This window comes from Strongylocentrotus purpuratus, unplaced genomic scaffold, assembly GCF_000002235.5.
Source record: "Strongylocentrotus purpuratus isolate Spur 01 unplaced genomic scaffold, Spur_5.0 spur5_scaffold_18, whole genome shotgun sequence".
NCBI classification, from domain to species: Eukaryota; Metazoa; Echinodermata; class Echinoidea; order Camarodonta; family Strongylocentrotidae; genus Strongylocentrotus; species Strongylocentrotus purpuratus.
Genome location: NW_022145603.1, coordinates 28,723,027 through 28,743,103, shown reverse-complemented (window position 1 = coordinate 28,743,103; position 20,077 = coordinate 28,723,027). Strand labels below are relative to the sequence as shown.

Genomic DNA, 20,077 nt, shown 5'->3' with positions numbered 1-20,077 from the left:
AAGAAAACCATAAATATATTTGATGTATATAATAAGTAACATTCCATAAAAAACATTTGGAGTTTTTTTTTCATCAACCTCCAACAATGTTACCGGTTCACCCCGCGTTTGATTATTCCTAACCAGGATATTGGCTCGGTTCCAAAACGTATCTAAAGGCAATAGGTGGGGTTATTCACACGTTGAGAAAAATAAAGGTTTGGATCTCGGTCCAGACCTCACTTTCTCGCGTACATGTGAACGTGCCTTATGTTAACATTAAATTGCCATGTGGTCATAAATAATTCATGAATGGGTGTGGTGGAGATTTAAATCACGCTTGGTTTTCCGCTCATTGAGATTCATCATTATAGAGTTAAAAACGTCCTGACGAATATTGAAACCGTTAACAATTCATAACTGGTAAAAAGTCCCAGACGATCAATGGGGGGGGGGGGGGGGGGATTGTGTGATGTTTTATTTCTCTGTACTTCCCTTTTCTTCTTCTCATTCGTATCTATATTGTGTTGATTTATTGTTGTGATTCAAATGTAAACATTCAATTTGTTGAGTTTTAGTTATAAATGAAATTTGAAGAAAAATGGTACGTACAGTGTGTAATAGCCCTTCTGTGAATTACATTCAATTTAAATTACCGATGTTGTAATATGGCATACAACTAAACAATAATTGTAAGGCGACATGCATGGTTAACTATTTTTCTTCAATTTTCCTTATACTTATATATATATATATATACTTATATAACATAACTTTAAAAAAAAGTACAATGTCACTTCAAAAAGATAAGAAACGTTATTACTCAGATTATCTCAAGGCTTTCTGACAGCGGCTTTCGCAGGTTGCGGTTCACTTGATATGTTTTCCTCCGTTGAAGTTCTAACAGCGTATTTGATTGGTGGAAATGGGCTAAATAGAGAGAGGCGTATTTTAATTACACAAAAGTTAATTGACCGCCAACTTGGCAGCGCCAAGTGAGCATTCAGAATACAGATTTGGGGGTCCGTTAGCGCTCAACTGAGGAATTAATGCAGAGGAAAGTTTAAAGCAAAGTTAAATGAATGTTCAGAATATAGCCCCTGGTGTGTTGATGTCAGATATTCAAGAGTAAGAAACTCATGTAGACCCGGATAACACCTATACCTGTATGTACTGTGTATGTGTTCCTCTTTCCAATTTCCTGTTTTTTTTTTTATTCATGCAGAATCCAGTTGAAAAGATATTGATGACGTATGAAAGGTATGACTCGATGTCGATGGTATGCCAGACATGTGATATTATTATATGATTCACTCGAATCAATATTTAACTGTACTCCGTCTACCAATCATGACAATAGCTCTCATGAGAAGAAAAATAAGGACATAATAACATGAAAAACCACAGTTTATTTACTTATTACGGGATGGAAAGGCGGCGAGAACACGGTTTCAGTCGAACGGATGAATTGCCTCCTCCTCCCCCGTACTATAATACTGACTGTGGTCTTGAGTCCCACTGGACTGGTGGTGTTTAATTCTCACTTGATCCGATTTTGTAATATAGATTTCAATTTCGTCATATCGAAATAGAATATCGGTGTGCGGAACAACCGAATAAAAAGAGAAAACGGCTGGCCCTAGCTTGTTATTATGACGTGTATGATCGATATCTGTCCCACCCAGTAGCGGATCCATGATTCTCCTCTCAGAGAATCATGCATTATTCTCTGAGAGGAGGTGGGGAGGGGGTGGGGCCGGGGGGGGGGGTAACCGTAAAACAATGGGAAAAAAACTAACCAATGGTCTAAATTAGAAGCCGGGAGCACAACAAGGAAAAAGAGATGGGTACATTTTCTTTCTTAGGATAATTACGTCAGATGTGGGTTGCGGGGAGGGGGGGGGGGCGCACCCCCTCAGCCAACCCGCCAAACCTTAATCCACCTTAATAATGTACCGCTCCCCATGCATGTAATCGCCGTGAACTTCACATTCAGTCATCCTTTTATGGACATAACCCGCATAAAAATCCCTAGCTGCACTATTGAACAATAACCATGTATGGTGTTTACGTCAAATATAGATCTTCACACATGCAGGCTGGTGCACTCGATCCGCAATATTTGTATTACATATCATTCACATTATGATACATGCAAGGAGATGCATGTGCAGTATGTCACGCTTAACCGTTGTGAATACATCGACATAATACAATCTGGACATAGAGGCCTAGTGTCTAATTTGCAAAGTTTATAACTTCCAGAGTTGCACAGAATGGATGGTAGCGGGAGATGGTGTGGTATGCCAGCTTGGTTGTTTACGGTGGCGCTCATGGCATTCACGGTTCATATCGCACAAGGAGAAGGTAAGTCAAAGGGATAGTCAACTTTATATTTGGAGTAAAAGATACAACTTTTTTCTTCAATGAAGTTGGGATAACTTTGTATAACCTTTGTTCATACAATGATTCTGACAACATCATTAGGCTAGTATATTCTCGATAGATAAAGGTTTAAGATTCTCATAAAATGTATTGATCAATCTAAAAAGTCACAGAGAGATAACTCTATAGTTCCTAAAAGATATAAATCAGTATTTTCATAATCATTTCTTTTCCTGAAAAGAGGTTTAAACAAAAAATATTCCAAATTTATGAGTCAAAGTGTATTTGGAGTTGAATAGAAACTGTCTTTATTGTGCGGTTATCCATCATTGTTACAGCGCTTAGAGACTTCGGTGGTAAGCGCTTTATAAGTAAAGTTTTTATTATTATTATTGTTATCATAACCTGCTCTAAGAGTTTCTTTGTTAACTTTGGAACCGTCTGAAATTTTACAATCACATTTATTTTTATTCTTCTTGTTAAAATACAGTACACCGTGTATTGGTTGATTCCTTACATGTACATGCATATACATATTAAATACACATGTGAACGTAAACAATAATTATCCAAATCAAAAATAAAATAAATCGATGGCTGGATTGCTCTATTCACAGCCATTGATATATATAGCGAACAATGCCTTATCGGTACCCGTTGGTCCCCCATTGTCCCCTTTTTCTTATGTTAACTGAGCGCTGATTTGATGAGATAGGCCTAACTACCTGTCAGTGACCATGCAAGGAGGTCTAATCCCTCCTGGCCAAACGTGTGCAGATATGCTTTAAAGGTCCAGAAATATTTAACCAGATAAATCAATACCAGAAAGTATTACAGCAAGGAAGGAGACACTGACGCAAGGAACACATCCAATTAAAATCAAACTTTGCCTCGTTTGCTTTCCTTTGTGTTTCCGTGTGCGTTTCTCCTCAAACGGGATGACGAATGCTAAATTCTTGTTGTTTTTAAAGAAATAATTATTGTAGTCAATGACTGTATATGTTGAATATCTCCTTTCAATGTTCATGGGACTATCCCTAACATGTGACAACTCATGTAAATACAGCATTACTTTCATACACTTTCATACCATTGCCTTGTGTGTTACATTATGTTATGTTAGACATGTTTACCCACTTTTTTGAATAGATAGAATGGGATACAATTAACAATCATCTGAGCAGCAGCAAACCAATTTGATTGGTCTATTTGAGACACCCCTTGCAGGGAATGCTGGTGTGACCATGCAGCTGCCTAAAAGTATATGTTGATGTGAATTGGCTATTAAAGCCACATTGTCCTATTTGTAGCTACTTGCTCCCTCTATATACAAAACAATGCCTAATCGGTGACCATTGGTCCCCCATGATCCTCTTTTTCTTATGTTATTTGAGAGCTGAGTTGATGAGATAACCACCTGTCCAGTGACCTTGCAGGGTGGTCTAATCCCTCCTATAAAATAGTACAGATAAGCTTTAATTGTTCGCAGTTGCTCAATATATGTATAACAAATAAATATCCAGTCAATATAAATGTTATTGTTAGGACACAAATAAAGGCATTATTATGCCCCCGGAAAATTCATTATTATTTTTTTTTCTTCTCAATTTAGATCCAGATACCACTCCACCGAATGTGACGTGTACTGACGTCACAACGAGGCCCTTTTTACCGAACAGTTTTCTTGGACTGAATGCGGGTGTTGAATACACGTACGAGGATTCAAACCCTGATCCCAGTGGGGTTACTTATAACGTAACCAAAGGACCAAGCGGAGATCTGTTCCCGCCCGGACCCGCCCCGGTGACGATGTACGCGGTCGACATATTTGATAACGAGGCGACATGTCTTTTCTACGTGGAAAATACGCGTAAGTATCGAAATGGATCAATAGCCCACGAGCAAAGGCTCCCCCCCCCCCCCCACTCCGGGGTGCGTTATTTTTTTCGGCGGCACAAATTGGGGTTAGGTGCGTGTTGAGCCTATGGGAAAGTTTAGGGTTAGGGTTAGGGTTAGGGTTAAATCAAGACCCTTTTTTAAAGCCCCAATCTGTGCCGCAGAAGAAAATAACGCTTCCGGGGTCGGAGGGACCGCATTCATGTTCCCAAAATGTCCGGTAAAGAGGTACTTTTCACGCAACAAAAGTCCGGCTCGTAATACACACCAAAAAAAAATCTGCCCGTATTGACTTTACACACCGGACTTAGGGGGTGTTTTCAAAGAGAGGGAACATGCACGCGTACCCTTAATAATACTGAGAGGGGGTGGAGGGGGGGGGGGTTTCTCCCCCGCTTTGTATTAAGTTTGGGAAAAAGAAGCAATCCAGAGTTTTGAGAACGTAAAGATCTGGCAGGTTTGTAGCGATTCACCAAAGAAATATTGTTATATTGAACAGTGCCACGAACACAATAAAACAATGGAGTACTTTAAGAACCAGACATATGACTGGGTTGTTGGAGAGGTTAACAATTACCAGCAGCAGTATTCTACATTGTATATTTGGCAAACTGAGTGAGAGAACGGTTGAACAAAAGAGTATTTTTTGGCCTAACACTTTATAAAACCAATGAGCCGGTACGGGAATTAACCTAGATATGTCATCCATTGTGTGCGTCAGATAAAATATTGCGAGCTGATTTTATAGTTATCAGTTCCGTTTTGCTTTTTAGTTTGATAATTGTTATGACCCTATTTGGCATGTTTGGATCGGTGTGGAGGGTGTGACCGTGTGACTGGATGTAATGCATTCAATTTCAAAAGTTTGTGCATACAATTAATGTAATTTTAGACCTTCTTTGAAGTAGCAGTTCTCAAGGGATTTTTTGTTGCTGGGGGGGGGGGGGGGGGTTCTGGCCAGCTGAAGCTCCACCCCCTTAAAAAAAAACCTTCAAGCCCTCAAATATTTCGCGAGGCCAATGTAGAAAATCAATACAAGAGCCCTAAGCCCCTGATGAGCTACTACCCCAAAAGATAATAGCTTCTATCTACTCTTCTAGCTCGGACCTCTATTTCAAAACAACCCCTGTAACTTGCTCCCAAATAAACGAATAACTCGATTTGTTTTCCTTCCACTGTATAGTGACTGAGCTACCAGTGAATTGCCCAGACCTGAACAGAACGGTCGCCACTGACATGGGACTGCCCACATATTCTTACACCCCTTCCATAGAGGCCAGTGACGTCACAAAGTCCACTTCCGGGTACAGATACCACGGAGGTGCAGTTTCTGTGGATCCTACAACGGCCATTGGTAGCAAGCTAGATGTCGGTACCCATCTAGACACAGTCTTGATTTCGGATGAGGTGCTGAGTAAGACGTGCATAGGGTATATTGTTGTACAGGGTAGGTTGTTTGAACTAAAAAAATGTCTGACTTATCTTAATGATAATCATCATAATGACAATACATTGGCGGATCTACGGGGGGGGGGGGGGTAATAAAAATGTAATGTGCATAGAAACACGTATAGATGCCAGGAAAACATCACTTACGTGGGTTCAAAATAGCACCCCAAAATTTCACCTCGCCGCATCGTCATTGGGTCAAACCCCCCTTAGCAAAAAGCTATATCCGCCCCTGTAATATAATGGTAATGATGGTCATAACAATAAATTATACTCACTTTCAATGTTATTTCTATCATCAATATATTTACCATCATTGTTTTAAACAATTTTGATTGTGATTACGATTACGATTATTGTTATTGTTATCGTTATATTGCTATTATTGTTATTATTGTGGTCATTATTGGTGTCATGAGTGTTGCTTTTGTTTGCTATATTATAACTATATTCATGATACAATTATTAATGGTAATATCTTATCGCTATTTGTCTTATTTTTATCATCATTTGTTATTGTATTTATTTATTAATAGTAGTAGTAGTAGTAGTAGTAGTAGTATAGTAGTAGAAGTATAATTGTTATTTTCAACAACCTCATCATTGGTAATATGATTATGATCCATATCATCATTTTGAATTAAATTCTTGTGATTGTTACATTAGTTAGTAGTAGTACCATCGCGATGATTATTTATGTGTAATATCATATCTCCTTTCTGTACTTATTTGAAGTTCAATTAAATACCATGTGTCATTTATTTTAAAAAACGCTGTGATAAAGTTGTATATTATGTGGAGTCTACTATAAATGCCAGTTATATTTTTATGATTATTATCATGTCCAGTGACCTTGCAGGATGGTCTAATCCCTCCTATAAAACATTACATATAAGCTTTAATTGTTCGCAGTTGCTCAATATATGTATAGCAAATATATATCCAGTCAATATACATGTTATTGTTAGGACACAAATAAAGGCATTATTATGCCCCCGGAAAATTCATTATTAATTTTTGTTCTTCTCAATTCGAATTCAGACACCACTCCACCGAATGTGACGTGTACTGACGTCACAACGAGGCCCTTTTTACCGAACAGTTTTCTTGGACTGGGTGTGGGTATTTCGTACACGTACGAGGATTCAAACCCTGATCCCAGTGGGATTACTTATAACGTAACCAAAGGACCAGGCGGAGATTTGTTCCCGCCCGGACGCACCCCAGTGACCATGTACGCAGTCGACATATTTAATAACAGGGCGACATGTCTTTTCTACGTGGAAAATACGCGTAAGTATCTAGATGGATCCCACGAGCGAAGGCTCTCTCGATCCCCCACTTTGTATTAAGTTTGGGAAAAACAAGCAATGAACAGTTTTGGGAACGTAAAGATCTGGCAGGTTTGTAGCGATTAATCAAAGAAATATTGTTATGTTGAACAGAGCCATGACTCACAATGAAACATAAGCAAAAGAAGTTTGAAAGCAATACGTTCTTTTATGGGTAACCAATGGAGTACCTTAAGAACCAGACACGTGACTGTGTTGTTGGAGAGGGTAACAATAACCAGCAGCAATATTCTGCACTGTATATTTGGCAAACTGAGTGGGAGAACGGTTGAACAAAAGAGTATTTTTTGCCCTTCTATAAAATAAACCAACGAGCCGGTACGGGGATTAACCTAGATATGTCATCCATTGTGTGCGTCAGATAAAATATTGCGAGCTAATTTTATAGTTATCAGTTCCGTTTTGCTTTTAAGATTGATAATTATTATGACCCTATTTGGCATGTTTGGATCGGTGTGGAGGGTGTGACCGTGTGACTGGATGTAATGCATTCAATTTCAAAAGTTTGTGCATACAATTAATGTAATTTTAGACCTTCTTTGAAGTAGCAGTTCTCAAGGGATTTTTTGTTGCTGGGGGGGGGGGGGGGGGTTCTGGGCAGCTGAAGCTCCACCCCCTTAAAAAAAAAACCTTCAAGCCCTCAAATATTTCGCGAGGCCAATGTAGAAAATCAATACAAGAGCCCTAAGCCCCTGATGAGCTACTACCCCAAAAGATAATAGCTTCTATCTACTCTTCTAGCTCGGACCTCTATTTCAAAACCATCCCGTCTAACTTGCTCCCAAGTAAACGAATAACTCGATTTGTTTTCCTTCCTCTGTATAGTGACTGAGCTACCAGTGAATTGCCCAGACCTGAACAGAACGGTCGCCACTGACATGGGACTGCCCACATACTCTTACACCCCTTCCATAGAGGCCAGTGACGTCACAAAGTCCACTTCCGGGTACAGATACCACGGAGGTGCAGTTTCTGTGGATCCTACAATGGCCATTGGTAGCAAGCTAGATGTCGGTACCCATCTAGACACAGTCTTGATTTCGGATGAGGTGCTGAGTAAGACGTGCATAGGGTATATTGTTGTACAGGGTAAGTTGTTTGAACTAAAAAAAATGTCTGACTTATCTTAATGATAATCATCATAATGACAATACATTGGCGGATCTACGGGGGGGGGGGGGTGTAATAAAAATGTGATGTGCATAGAAACACGTATAGATGCCAGAAAAACATCACTTACGTGGGTTCAAAATAGCAACCCAAAAATTTCACCTCGCCGCATCGTCATTGGGTCAAACCCCCCCCCCCCCTTAGCAAAAAGCTATATCCGCCCCTGTAATATAATGGTAATGATGGTCATAACAATAAATTATACTCACTTTCAATGTTATTTATATCATTAATATATTTACCATCATTGTTTTAAACAATTTTGATTGTGATTACGATTACGATTATTGTTATTGTTATCGTTATATTGCTATTATTGTTATTATTGTGGTCATTATAGGTGACATGAGTGTTGCTTTTGTTTGCTATATTATAACTATATTCATGATATAATTATTAATGGTAATATCTTATCGCTATTTGTCTTATTTTTATCATCATTTGTTATTGTATTTATTTATTAATAGTAGTAGTAGTAGTAGTAGTAGTAGTATAGTAGTAGAAGTATAATTGTTATTTTCAACAACCTCATCATTGGTAATATGATTATGATCCATATCATCATTTTGAATTAAATTCTTGTGATTGTTACATTAGTTAGTAGTAGTACCATCGCGATGATTATTTATGTGTAATATCATATCTCCTTTCTGTACTTATTTGAAGTTCAATTAAATATCATGTGTCATTTATTTAAAAAAACGCTGTGATAAAGTTGTATATTATGTGGAGTCTACTATAAATGCCAGTTATATTTTTATGATTATTATCATGTCCAGTGACCTTGCAGGATGGTCTAATCCCTCCTATAAAACATTACATATAAGCTTTAATTGTTCGCAGTTGCTCAATATATGTATAGCAAATATATATCCAGTCAATATACATGTTATTGTTAGGACACAAATAAAGGCATTATTATGCCCCCGGAAAATTCATTATTAATTTTTGTTCTTCTCAATTCGAATTCAGACACCACTCCACCGAATGTGACGTGTACTGACGTCACAACGAGGCCCTTTTTACCGAACAGTTTTCTTGGACTGGGTGTGGGTATTTCGTACACGTACGAGGATTCAAACCCTGATCCCAGTGGGATTACTTATAACGTAACCAAAGGACCAGGCGGAGATTTGTTCCCGCCCGGACGCACCCCAGTGACCATGTACGCAGTCGACATATTTAATAACAGGGCGACATGTCTTTTCTACGTGGAAAATACGCGTAAGTATCTAGATGGATCCCACGAGCGAAGGCTCTCTCGATCCCCCACTTTGTATTAAGTTTGGGAAAAACAAGCAATGAACAGTTTTGGGAACGTAAAGATCTGGCAGGTTTGTAGCGATTAATCAAAGAAATATTGTTATGTTGAACAGAGCCATGACTCACAATGAAACATAAGCAAAAGAAGTTTGAAAGCAATACGTTCTTTTATGGGTAACCAATGGAGTACCTTAAGAACCAGACACGTGACTGTGTTGTTGGAGAGGGTAACAATAACCAGCAGCAATATTCTGCACTGTATATTTGGCAAACTGAGTGGGAGAACGGTTGAACAAAAGAGTATTTTTTTGCCCTTCTATAAAATAAACCAACGAGCCGGTACGGGGATTAACCTAAATATGTCATCCATTGTGTGCGTCAGATAAAATATTGCGAGCTGATTTTATAGTTATCAGTTCCGTTTTGCTTTTAAGATTGATAATTATTATGACCCTATTTGGCATGTTTGGATCGGTGTGGAGGGTGTGACCGTGTGACTGGATGTAATGCATTCAATTTCAAAAGTTTGTGCATACAATTAATGTAATTTTAGACCTTCTTTGAAGTAGCAGTTCTAAAGGGATTTTTTGTTGCTGGGGGGGGGGGGGGTTCTGGGCAGCTGAAGCTCCACCCCCTTAAAAAAAAACCTTCAAGCCCTCAAATATTTCGCGAGGCCAATGTAGAAAATCAATACAAGAGCCCTAAGCCCCTGATGAGCTACTACCCCAAAAGATAATAGCTTCTATCTACTCTTCTAGCTCGGACCTCTATTTCAAAACCATCCCGTCTAACTTGCTCCCAAGTAAACGAATAACTCGATTTGTTTTCCTTCCTCTGTATAGTGACTGAGCTACCAGTGAATTGCCCAGACCTGAACAGAACGGTCGCCACTGACATGGGACTGCCCACATATTCTTACACCCTTTCCATAGAGGCCAGTGACGTCACAAAGTCCACTTCCGGGTACAGATACCACGGAGGTGCAGTTTCTGTGGATCCTACAACGGCCATTGGTAGCAAGCTAGATGTCGGTACCCATCTAGACACAGTCTTGATTTCGGATGAGGTGCTGAGTAAGACGTGCATAGGGTATATTGTTGTACAGGGTAGGTTGTTTGAACTAAGAAAATGTCTGACTTATCTTAATGATAATCATCATAATGACAATACATTGGCGGATCTACGGGGGGGGGGGGGTAATAAAAATGTGATGTGCATAGAAACACATATAGATGCCAGGAAAACATCACTTAAGTGGTTTTAAAATAGCACCCCAAAAATTTCGCCTCGCCGCATCGTCATTGGGTCAAACCCCCCTTAGCAAAAAGCTATATCCGCCCCTGTAATATAATGGTAATGATGGTTATAACAATAAATTATACTCACTTTCAATGTTATTTCTATCATTAATATATTTACCATCATTATGTTAAACAATTTTGATTGTGATTACGATTATTATTATTGTTATCGTTATATTGCTATTATTGTTATTATTGTGGTCATTATTGGTGTCATGAGTGTTGCTTTTGTTTGCTATATTATAACTATATTCATGATACAATTATTAATACAAACATACATACATATTGGTATTTATTGAGCGCCTTTACATGAACATGCTCAAGGCGCTTTACATTTTAAAATACAAACATAATAGTTATATACTCTCCAAGTGCATTACACTCTAAAACAAAATGACAATTACAAAGAAAACAAATGTTTCTTAAATAATGCGATTAATGATAATATGTTATCGCTATTTGTCTTATTTTTATCATCATTTTTTATTTCATTTATTTATTAATAGTAGTAGTAGTAGTACTAGTAGTAGAAGTATTATTGTTATTGTAATTCATCATCAACAACCTCATCATTGGTTTGATTCGTATCATTATCATTTTTAAATTAAAATCTCCTTTTTGTACTTATTTGAAGTTAAATTAAATAACATGTGTCATTTATTTAAAAAAAAACGCTGTGATATAGTTGTATATTATGTGGAGCCAGTTATATTAGTAGTATTATTATTATTATCATTGTTATTATTGCATCTAAATAGATATAGAAAAACCCAGCGTGACCTGTCCGGCAGATATCACAGAGAGTTCGACCAATGTCATCCAATATTCTGCTAATGTATCTGACAATGTCGGTGCTTCCGTAACCTATTCCCCTGAGCCTGGTAGCATATTTAATCCTGGTGTTACTACGGTGTCTGTTGTGGCACGTGATCAGGCTGGGCTCAATGATACCTGCAGCTTCGTGGTCCAAGTCACCAGTAAGTTATATGTATTTAAACTCACTCGCATAAATTATTTGAATGTAGGCTTGCTGAGATATGTGCGGTAAACCGCCGCGCTGATTCATTGTTTTTATATGTTACGTGTAAATGAATGGCAATTGACCTCCGCCCCCGGCCCTACCCCATCACTCCGGGGTTGGAGGACCCCCCCCCCCCCCGCTCACCCCCACTAAGTGTTATCATAGGGTACGCGTATGCTTGTTCCATCTCTTTGCAAGAAGTGGGTAAAGTCAATACGGGCTGGAATTTTTGAAAGCACCCCAAGCTATCTCCTGTGTGTATAAGTTAATACGGGCCGAACTTTGTTGCGTGAAAAGAACCCCTTTACCGGGGATTTGGGGAATAGGAATGCGGTCCATCCGACCGCATTCGTGTTCACCCGAAATCCGAACTAGTTCATTTCTTATTTGCAATAACACGAACACCATATGCTTCAGCAAATCGTATTTATCCGGCCTTAATACAAAACGGTACATTTTTGGTAATAACGACATGATCATATTTCTTCCTAAAACCGCTGTATTGATGAAGTTGGAGTTATGTTTAATTACAATCAATGCATCAATATTTTGTTCATTTTAAATCTTCAGTTAGCGAGTTACCAGTGGAATATATTACTCCCCAAGAAACTATCCAGCTTGACTCTGCAGAATCGACCTACCAATACCCACCTATAACAGAAGATGATTTAACCCTGATGGATTCGACATATCAGTTCTATGGTGACGTCACGGTTGCTGTCATGTTCAATGGCACGCAGAATAATACCCTGTCTATAGGAACGTACATCCTCACGATCTTCATTGAAGATACTGTCTTTAACAAGACGTGCTTGACGTTGGAGTTATTGATGAAGTTGGAGTTATGTTTAATTACAATCAATGCATCAATATTTTGTTCATTTTAAATCTTCAGTTAGCGAGTTACCAGTGGAATATATTACTCCCCAAGAAACTATCCAGCTTGACTCTGCAGAATCGACCTACCAATACCCACCTATAACAGAAGATGATTTAACCCTGATGGATTCGACATATCAGTTCTATGGTGACGTCACGGTTGCTGTCATGTTCAATGGCACGCAGAATAATACCCTGTCTATAGGAACGTACATCCTCACGATCTTCATTGAAGATACTGTCTTTAACAAGACGTGCTTGACTGTGATACAAGTAGAGGAGAGGCCGTCTACAAACGGACGTTCGGGTAAGTTATTTTTATTGTTAGTATCATCATCATCAGCAACCTACAGTATTATTACATTTTTTATGATATCATTATAAAACAAATTGTCGTTAGTTAGTAGTAGCACCACGAGGCTGATGATTATCTCTGTGAAATGTCTCCTTTTTGTGCTGATTTGAAGTTAAATTTTGTAAACGCTGTAATAAAGTTGTATTAGATAGCGTAATATCAATGCAAGTTATACTATTATCTTATTATTATCATTATGATTATTATGATTATTATTATTATCATATGATTATTATAATTATTATTATTGTCATTATTTTTAAATCTGTATGAAAAACCCAACGTTACCTGCCCGGCAGATATCACAGAGAGTTCGACCAATGTTATCCAATATTCTGCCAATGTATCTGACAATGTCGGTGCTTCCGTAACCTATTCCCCTGAGCCTCGTAGCAAAAGTTCGGGTATTAAGTGAAAAGATTTTACATTCACAGGTCCCCATCGCATGAAGCTTGCCATTGATGGTAACTTTGTCATAAATAGGAACTTCCATAGAAACCTTTGGCTGTTGAGTTATGTTGCCAAGGGAAAAAATATTGATGGCAAAGCAAAACGGTAAATTTAATGCAAAATGCTAAATGTTAGTTTTTATAAACTTGGATTTAAACTCTTAATTGTCGCTCGTTTATATAATAGAATAGCATTTTGGATGATTCATTGTATGATAATAGTGTTAAATTGTGCATAATGTCGGGAGAAATTAAACGTTTTATATAAACTGAAATAAACATAAGATAAGTCCAGGTGTTGCCCCATTTTAACGTGCATTAACTCACTCGCTAAAAGCTCAAATATAAAATCAGCATTTAAAAGGGCCAATGAGTGACAACATTATTCAAAACCATGGAACGGTAGATTTTAAACGCTTTTGATAAACTGGATTAAACCTCTGTGGTGCGTGTTGATTACCACATGTTACAATTTTGTAAAAAAATTACCGTTTTGAAAATGTAGTCGCTCACCAGCCTTTTTAAATATCTACATGTATGAAAGTACCACAATGTTCATTTAATTCTGTCTTTATAAATACTTTATCCTCATGCAGGCTTCTCCACAGCCAAGTTAGCCGTCAGTGTGGTAGTCCCGTGCGCTGTTGTGCTGTTAGTCGTCTTTGTGATCGGGTTTAGGTAAGTAAAACCATAAACCTAGCGTAAAACAAAAAGAAAATGACAACTAAAGCCTAGTTCAGATATGAAAGCGGTAGGCCACGCCGTTTTTTTTTTTAATTTATTTTAATTTGTTTAAATTTTTATTGTAATTCTAATAAAACAGCTAAGTGAATACACGCAAGTCATTTTTGTTGCGCGCAGTTGCCGTTAATTTAAACGTTTACACAAATATTTACAAAAATAAAAAAATTATCGGGCTGTTTAATCCGTTAGTTCTGTACAAGCCTTAAAACTCTCTAATCACATTTGCAAAGAACATACTTCAATTAACCGAAAAAAATCAATGCTCAAACTGAAATTGAATGAAAACGTTATTGATACCAGAGAGAATACGATCCATGTACATTAAAGGCTTCTTAAATCCGACGAGATGATACAAATACAGTACTGTATCTCATAAATGTATCCAGCTGTTGATATCAGCACGTTGATACATGCACATTCCTGGTGTTACCGGGGCGCCTGTTTTAATATCATATCATTCCTCTCTACAGTGTTTACTACGTCAAGAAAAGTAAGGAAAGACGGAAGATGAAAGTCAGTCGAACCGATGGAAAACAGAGTTCTAGCACGAAGACTTCAGATGTTTAGCAGCCAATTTCCTCCGTACTTTATGCATCTCGGTCAAAGAGTGAAAGAAGACCCCGGCGATCCCGAATGCGACTGCCAATAAAAGGGATCCGGTAACTTTGTCTCCGAATTTTTGAAAAAAATCCTGGATTTAGCTCATGCTGCAATGATAATTATAAACATTTAGGTCAGTCAGGAACCCCATGACTTTTACAAGCCGATCGCCTATTTGATTATCAAGATATCTATGCTTGGAAATCGAAACCAAATGTTGCGTTTTCCAAACGTTTTTTTATAACATTACAGTCTAGTGGGGAAATTGCGTATGGTTAAACCGGTGACTCAAAGATTTTTTACTTTTTTAGGCAGTTCTTGATCATTTTGATGCGCAATTGTTTAGGGCTTCAATATAACACCATATCAGACACTGATAACACGTAATGCCGTGCATCTCAGATTTAACATTGTTAAACGATTCCTTTAAAGCTACTATTGAGCTCTGTGGATCCTTTGGCGAGAGAACATGGCTATAATTTATTCCGGATCGTTTATCCTGCAGTAGATTCATTGTTTGAATCAGAAGAATAAAAACAACCTCACAAAAATAACAATACTCCATTCTTTTGCGTGGCAGACATTTTAACAGTACTTGTGCCCATGCATGCATGGTCCTCCTGAGAAATTCATATTGAATCCGCAAAGTGATTAAGATGCATTTCAGTCAATCAAATTTATTGCTAAAATGAAATTATTAACCACGACGTAATAGTTCTGAACGCTTAACATTTCAAAACCGTTTGGCAAGTCTGTTGAAAATAAATATAATTGATGTGTATTCATGCTGTACATGTATTTCCTTTGTATATTCAATATTTCGAAGTTTACTCACCTAAGGTCACTTAATGATTCTTCCTCATGATTTTAACAGGTATATTGACATTTGATGCTGTGTGGATTTTCATTTGACTTTGTAAATTTAATTCATTCTAGGTGAAAAGTGGCATAATACCCGTTACGGAGATCGTACTTTTGCCATTGCAGCCCCTAAATTATGGAACAGTTTACCAATTATTATTCGTCAATTCCCATCTGTAGAGTCTTTTAAGGCAAGTTGGAAGTATTTTTGTTTACCGGTAATAGTAATTTATAGGGCAGTTTTAATTATCTTTAATGTTATTATTAGAATTATGCATTATTATTGCTGTATGTTTATTTCATGTTGTACCTTACTTGTATGTTAAGCGCTTAGAAACATTGTATTTAGCGCCTTATAAATGTAATTTATTATTATTATTATATGGGTTTTATTCTTCATATATTCTTTTGTCATGTGTAAATTTGCAATGTTTGTTTGTTATATATTTGTAAAAATGCAAAAGAAAAAGAAAATCAAACAGAAATAAATAAATCAAACTGAAATAAATAAATCAAATCAATTCAAATTTCTGTTAGGTAATTCATTGGCAATGGGAACCGTGATTGGGGCAAGTGCGATGGCTTAGGTATTGGCGTACATTCTCACAAAGGGAGGATGGAGGAGGGGCCTGACAACTTTTACCTGAACATCCACTCCTCAGTTTCTAAATATTTGTCACTTTTTGTAGTGAAAATAACAAATTACATATCTAAGCACCCCGAATATTCATTATAATATTGAGTTGGTGGTTGTGCGAATATTGTAACTTTAATTTTAAAGGTTAAATTCTGGTAAAGGTAAAAGACAATGTGTAAGCTTTGTCATGCTTTTTATGCCAGTTTGGATTTATATTCCTTTTTTTTTTAATGTCTCCTGAAAAGGATGGATCGTCGAATGTTTACTTTTATAACAGTACTATTATTGTCATTTTCATTATAAAATTTAATAATTTGAAACATTTTGTTCTTATATACATGTAATTTGTAAAAAGTAATAAACATTTTGTTGGTTTTAACAAAAATGAACCCCATTTGATATGACGTTGCAGTGTATTTCTATACGTAATGTACTCAATATGTATATAGCGATATATCAGATGATCTATGAATCAGCTATTAATTACGCCTACTTCATATTGTATGTAAATTCCGATCATCTCAAACATGCATAACTAGAAATTTAATGCGTTAACCATTGGCGTTCTGAGTTTGTGGGAGGAAGTATATGCTAATGGACATAGGCCATAATTATAATGTCATTGTAGCTATATTATATAGATCATCGAGACACCAAACACACTCATTAATGCGACGAATGAGTTGATGTTGTGCATGGTCTCCTATCTGGATACACCAAGTCAATATAGTCTGACGCAGTTTCTTTAATCACCGAAACAATCAAGAGATTCTGGTAAGCAAGATGAATGTCTTTCAAAAGTTCTTTTAATTATATTTTGCTTATTTCAACGCTGTTTAACTGGACTTGACGAAAGTAAAAACCGCAGATTATTATATCAATCCATAGTCGTGAGGAGCCCACTTACAAAGGAGAATATTGAGAAGTAAACAAAGGTGCAAGCGGTATGCTTACGTCTAATTTGTTACAAGGACATTCCAATTGAATCACTGCAGGGGAAGAGAATAAGAGCACGGGGGTGTTTCACAAAGATCCTAAGTCGAACTTAACTCTAAGTTGGACTTAAAAGTTATGGAAAGCCGTTTGCATCTTTGAAAATATTTTGTGAAAGTTATTTTAAAAGGCATAAAACGTTGATTCAAATAATTCATATTTTCTATCATCTAGGAGATTTTATGTTCTTGATGTGGAATTTATAAAAAGTCTAAAATACTTGGATTTTTGCGTTTGAATATAATCTATTTCAAGGCTACAAATGGCTCTCCATAATGTTTAAGTCCAACTTAAAGTTAAGTTTGACTTAGGATCTTTGTGAAACAACCCCCTAATCTCATCAATACGTAAAAATATCTTCATGGTTGTTTCATAACTCCAGCACACACAATTGTTTTGCCCACCCAAACAAGGAATTAAGAGGGCATTCACCCAAACTATATCAAATCCGGTCAAAACCAGCGAAGAGTATCGTCTCTCATTCAATATCGATTTAATTTTTGTAAAAGAATATCATAATTTACCGTATCGAATGCTTTCATTGTTCAAGTCGAGCATTACTGCAATATCTACGTTTCCATCATTGATATAATTATGCCGTATATATTTGATCACAATCAATTAATCTAATATTTTTGATAAAATTGGTAGAACCAACTCAACACTCAAGAAAACATGAATGATATGCTCTAATTGCGTGTGTAATGATAACATATTTCTTATAGATTGAACAAGTGATCATCGAGACACAAGGTGACAATGAGACACAACTTACACCGCATTTATTTTGAAAATCTTTTTCTTGCATGCAGCTAATATAGGGGAAAACTGATCATAAGGTTTCAGCGATTTCATCTAACATAATAGGCGTATCATAATTTGTATATGTTTATTCAAAAATAATAACAGCGGACCCTTAAAGTGATGAAATGTTACTTATTATACTACTTCTACTGTACTAACCCCTTAACATGCAAACAATCCTGAAAAAAATTCGTCACTGTGTGACACCCTCTACCGGTAAATTCTCCCAACCATTTCCCCATGAAAATAAGACATAAGACATGCTTTTAAGTATCTGTCAATACTTAAATGTCTGGAATGGTTTATCGAGCCAATTTATTGTTTTGTGACTATTTACATACACCTCAAATGTAATCAAAGTGTAATAATATAGTTGGGAGAATTAAGGTCTATTTTCACACAAACTATCAGATTATCTTTTTTTTAATTCACTACCTTAGCACCATTTTTTCAATTTGAACAATGTTACCAAGTCCCTTTAATGCTTTAGGCGTTCATATTTTAAGAGTTTGTGTATAAGCTTATTCAAATAAACAAAAACAAAATGAGGAAATACTTCGAACACGAAACAATTTGAAATGGCTGAACAGTTCAAAATCACATAAGTAGTCATGCCTCTAGTAAACGTCATCGTGTGAAGCTTACATTCAGAACAATCATGACTATACCACTCGCTACGCCAAATTAACGGTATTATCAATTGGAGCATAACAATAATTAACATTCCATTTATCGACGTATATGTAACAGGAAAAGGTTTGACTGCAAGAAAAATTATTACTTAAATACTGTACTTCTTGGCCCTACAAACATTAGAAGCTGACGTTTGAGGTTTTTTGTTATATAATGTAAAATGGAATTGGTACTCTATTCTGCTAAATGGTTTATCATGTCTTTCTGCATTAAAACTACATACAAAGTTACAAACAATGCACACATGCACATTGACTATTCCATTAATTAATTATCTCATTCAGTTTTCATATTTTTTCACATGTTTTTTCAAATGCTCTTATGTTGAGACCAAAATATTCATGCACCATGTGTTTCCCTGATAAAAAGTATATACAAATAAAAGAACGTTTACATTTTTTAATGTCCATGGTCTCGTGGGGGAGTCCTGACAGTACTGTTGATAAAAGCACCTCCCTATCTCCGGTGTAATAGTCAATGGCGAGCCGGACTTTGTCGCGCGAAAAAGTACCCCTTTACAGGAAATTTTAGTACAGTACATATCAAATATTATTCACATCTGTGTTACAATTATTTGGACAATATATAGCAGTGGCTTAGATAATATAGGAGGGGCACGAGGAGGCTAGTGCCCCGCAATCGAATGGTGAGCAAAAGGCGAGACAACTTAGTGAGAACAGGGTAGGACCGTAGAAGAAGGAGAAAAGAACGAGAAAAGGGGGCCCCTGGACCACCTCTCGCAACCTTCTTCCCCCTTAAACAGTAGCCTTGTAAATTCACATTTTATTTCTAGAGTGATTATAACAGTGTTCCAGCCTCACTGTCCTAATCTTTCCAGTGCTCCCCAATGGATGGTCTTAGGCTACGCCACTGAGTTGAAATACTCACATAAATCATTTTACATTTAAACAGGGGCTACCTTGTTGAAATGATACTAAATCATTATTAAACAAGTGAATAAATATAAAAATGAATAAATATGTTATTTATTCTGTCCGTTATTTTTTTTAGATCAGGGTCCTGTATTATAAAGAGTTGCAATTGATTTTAATCAACCGCAACTTGAAATTAATCATTTCTCTTATATAAGTACACAGTTGCAATAATGTTTAAGTTGTGATTGATGTTGACTAATCGTAACCCTTTACAATTGACTCGGATTCTCCAGAGATGGATGGAGGTTGTGGATCATGCAGAGTACCAGCGAAGATCTTGATTGGCCTACTGCTACTCAAGGCAACAA

At 36.8% G+C, this 20,077-nt stretch overlaps 1 protein-coding gene across 1 annotated transcript; it reads left to right on the top strand.

Moving 5' to 3' along the window:
• Window positions 1-2,056: 2,056 nt before the first annotated feature.
• LOC105444749 (hyalin-like) lies at window positions 2,057-14,997 on the top strand. The gene is made up of 10 exons (XM_030989675.1): window positions 2,057-2,346; window positions 3,977-4,234; window positions 5,444-5,707; window positions 6,751-7,002; window positions 7,887-8,150; window positions 9,204-9,455; window positions 10,337-10,600; window positions 11,557-11,775; window positions 14,111-14,180; window positions 14,717-14,997. Exons 1-10 carry the CDS (start codon window positions 2,256-2,258, stop codon window positions 14,811-14,813), a joined length of 2,031 nt encoding a protein of 676 aa, XP_030845535.1. The 5' UTR covers window positions 2,057-2,255; the 3' UTR covers window positions 14,814-14,997.
• Window positions 14,998-20,077: the final 5,080 nt, after the last annotated feature.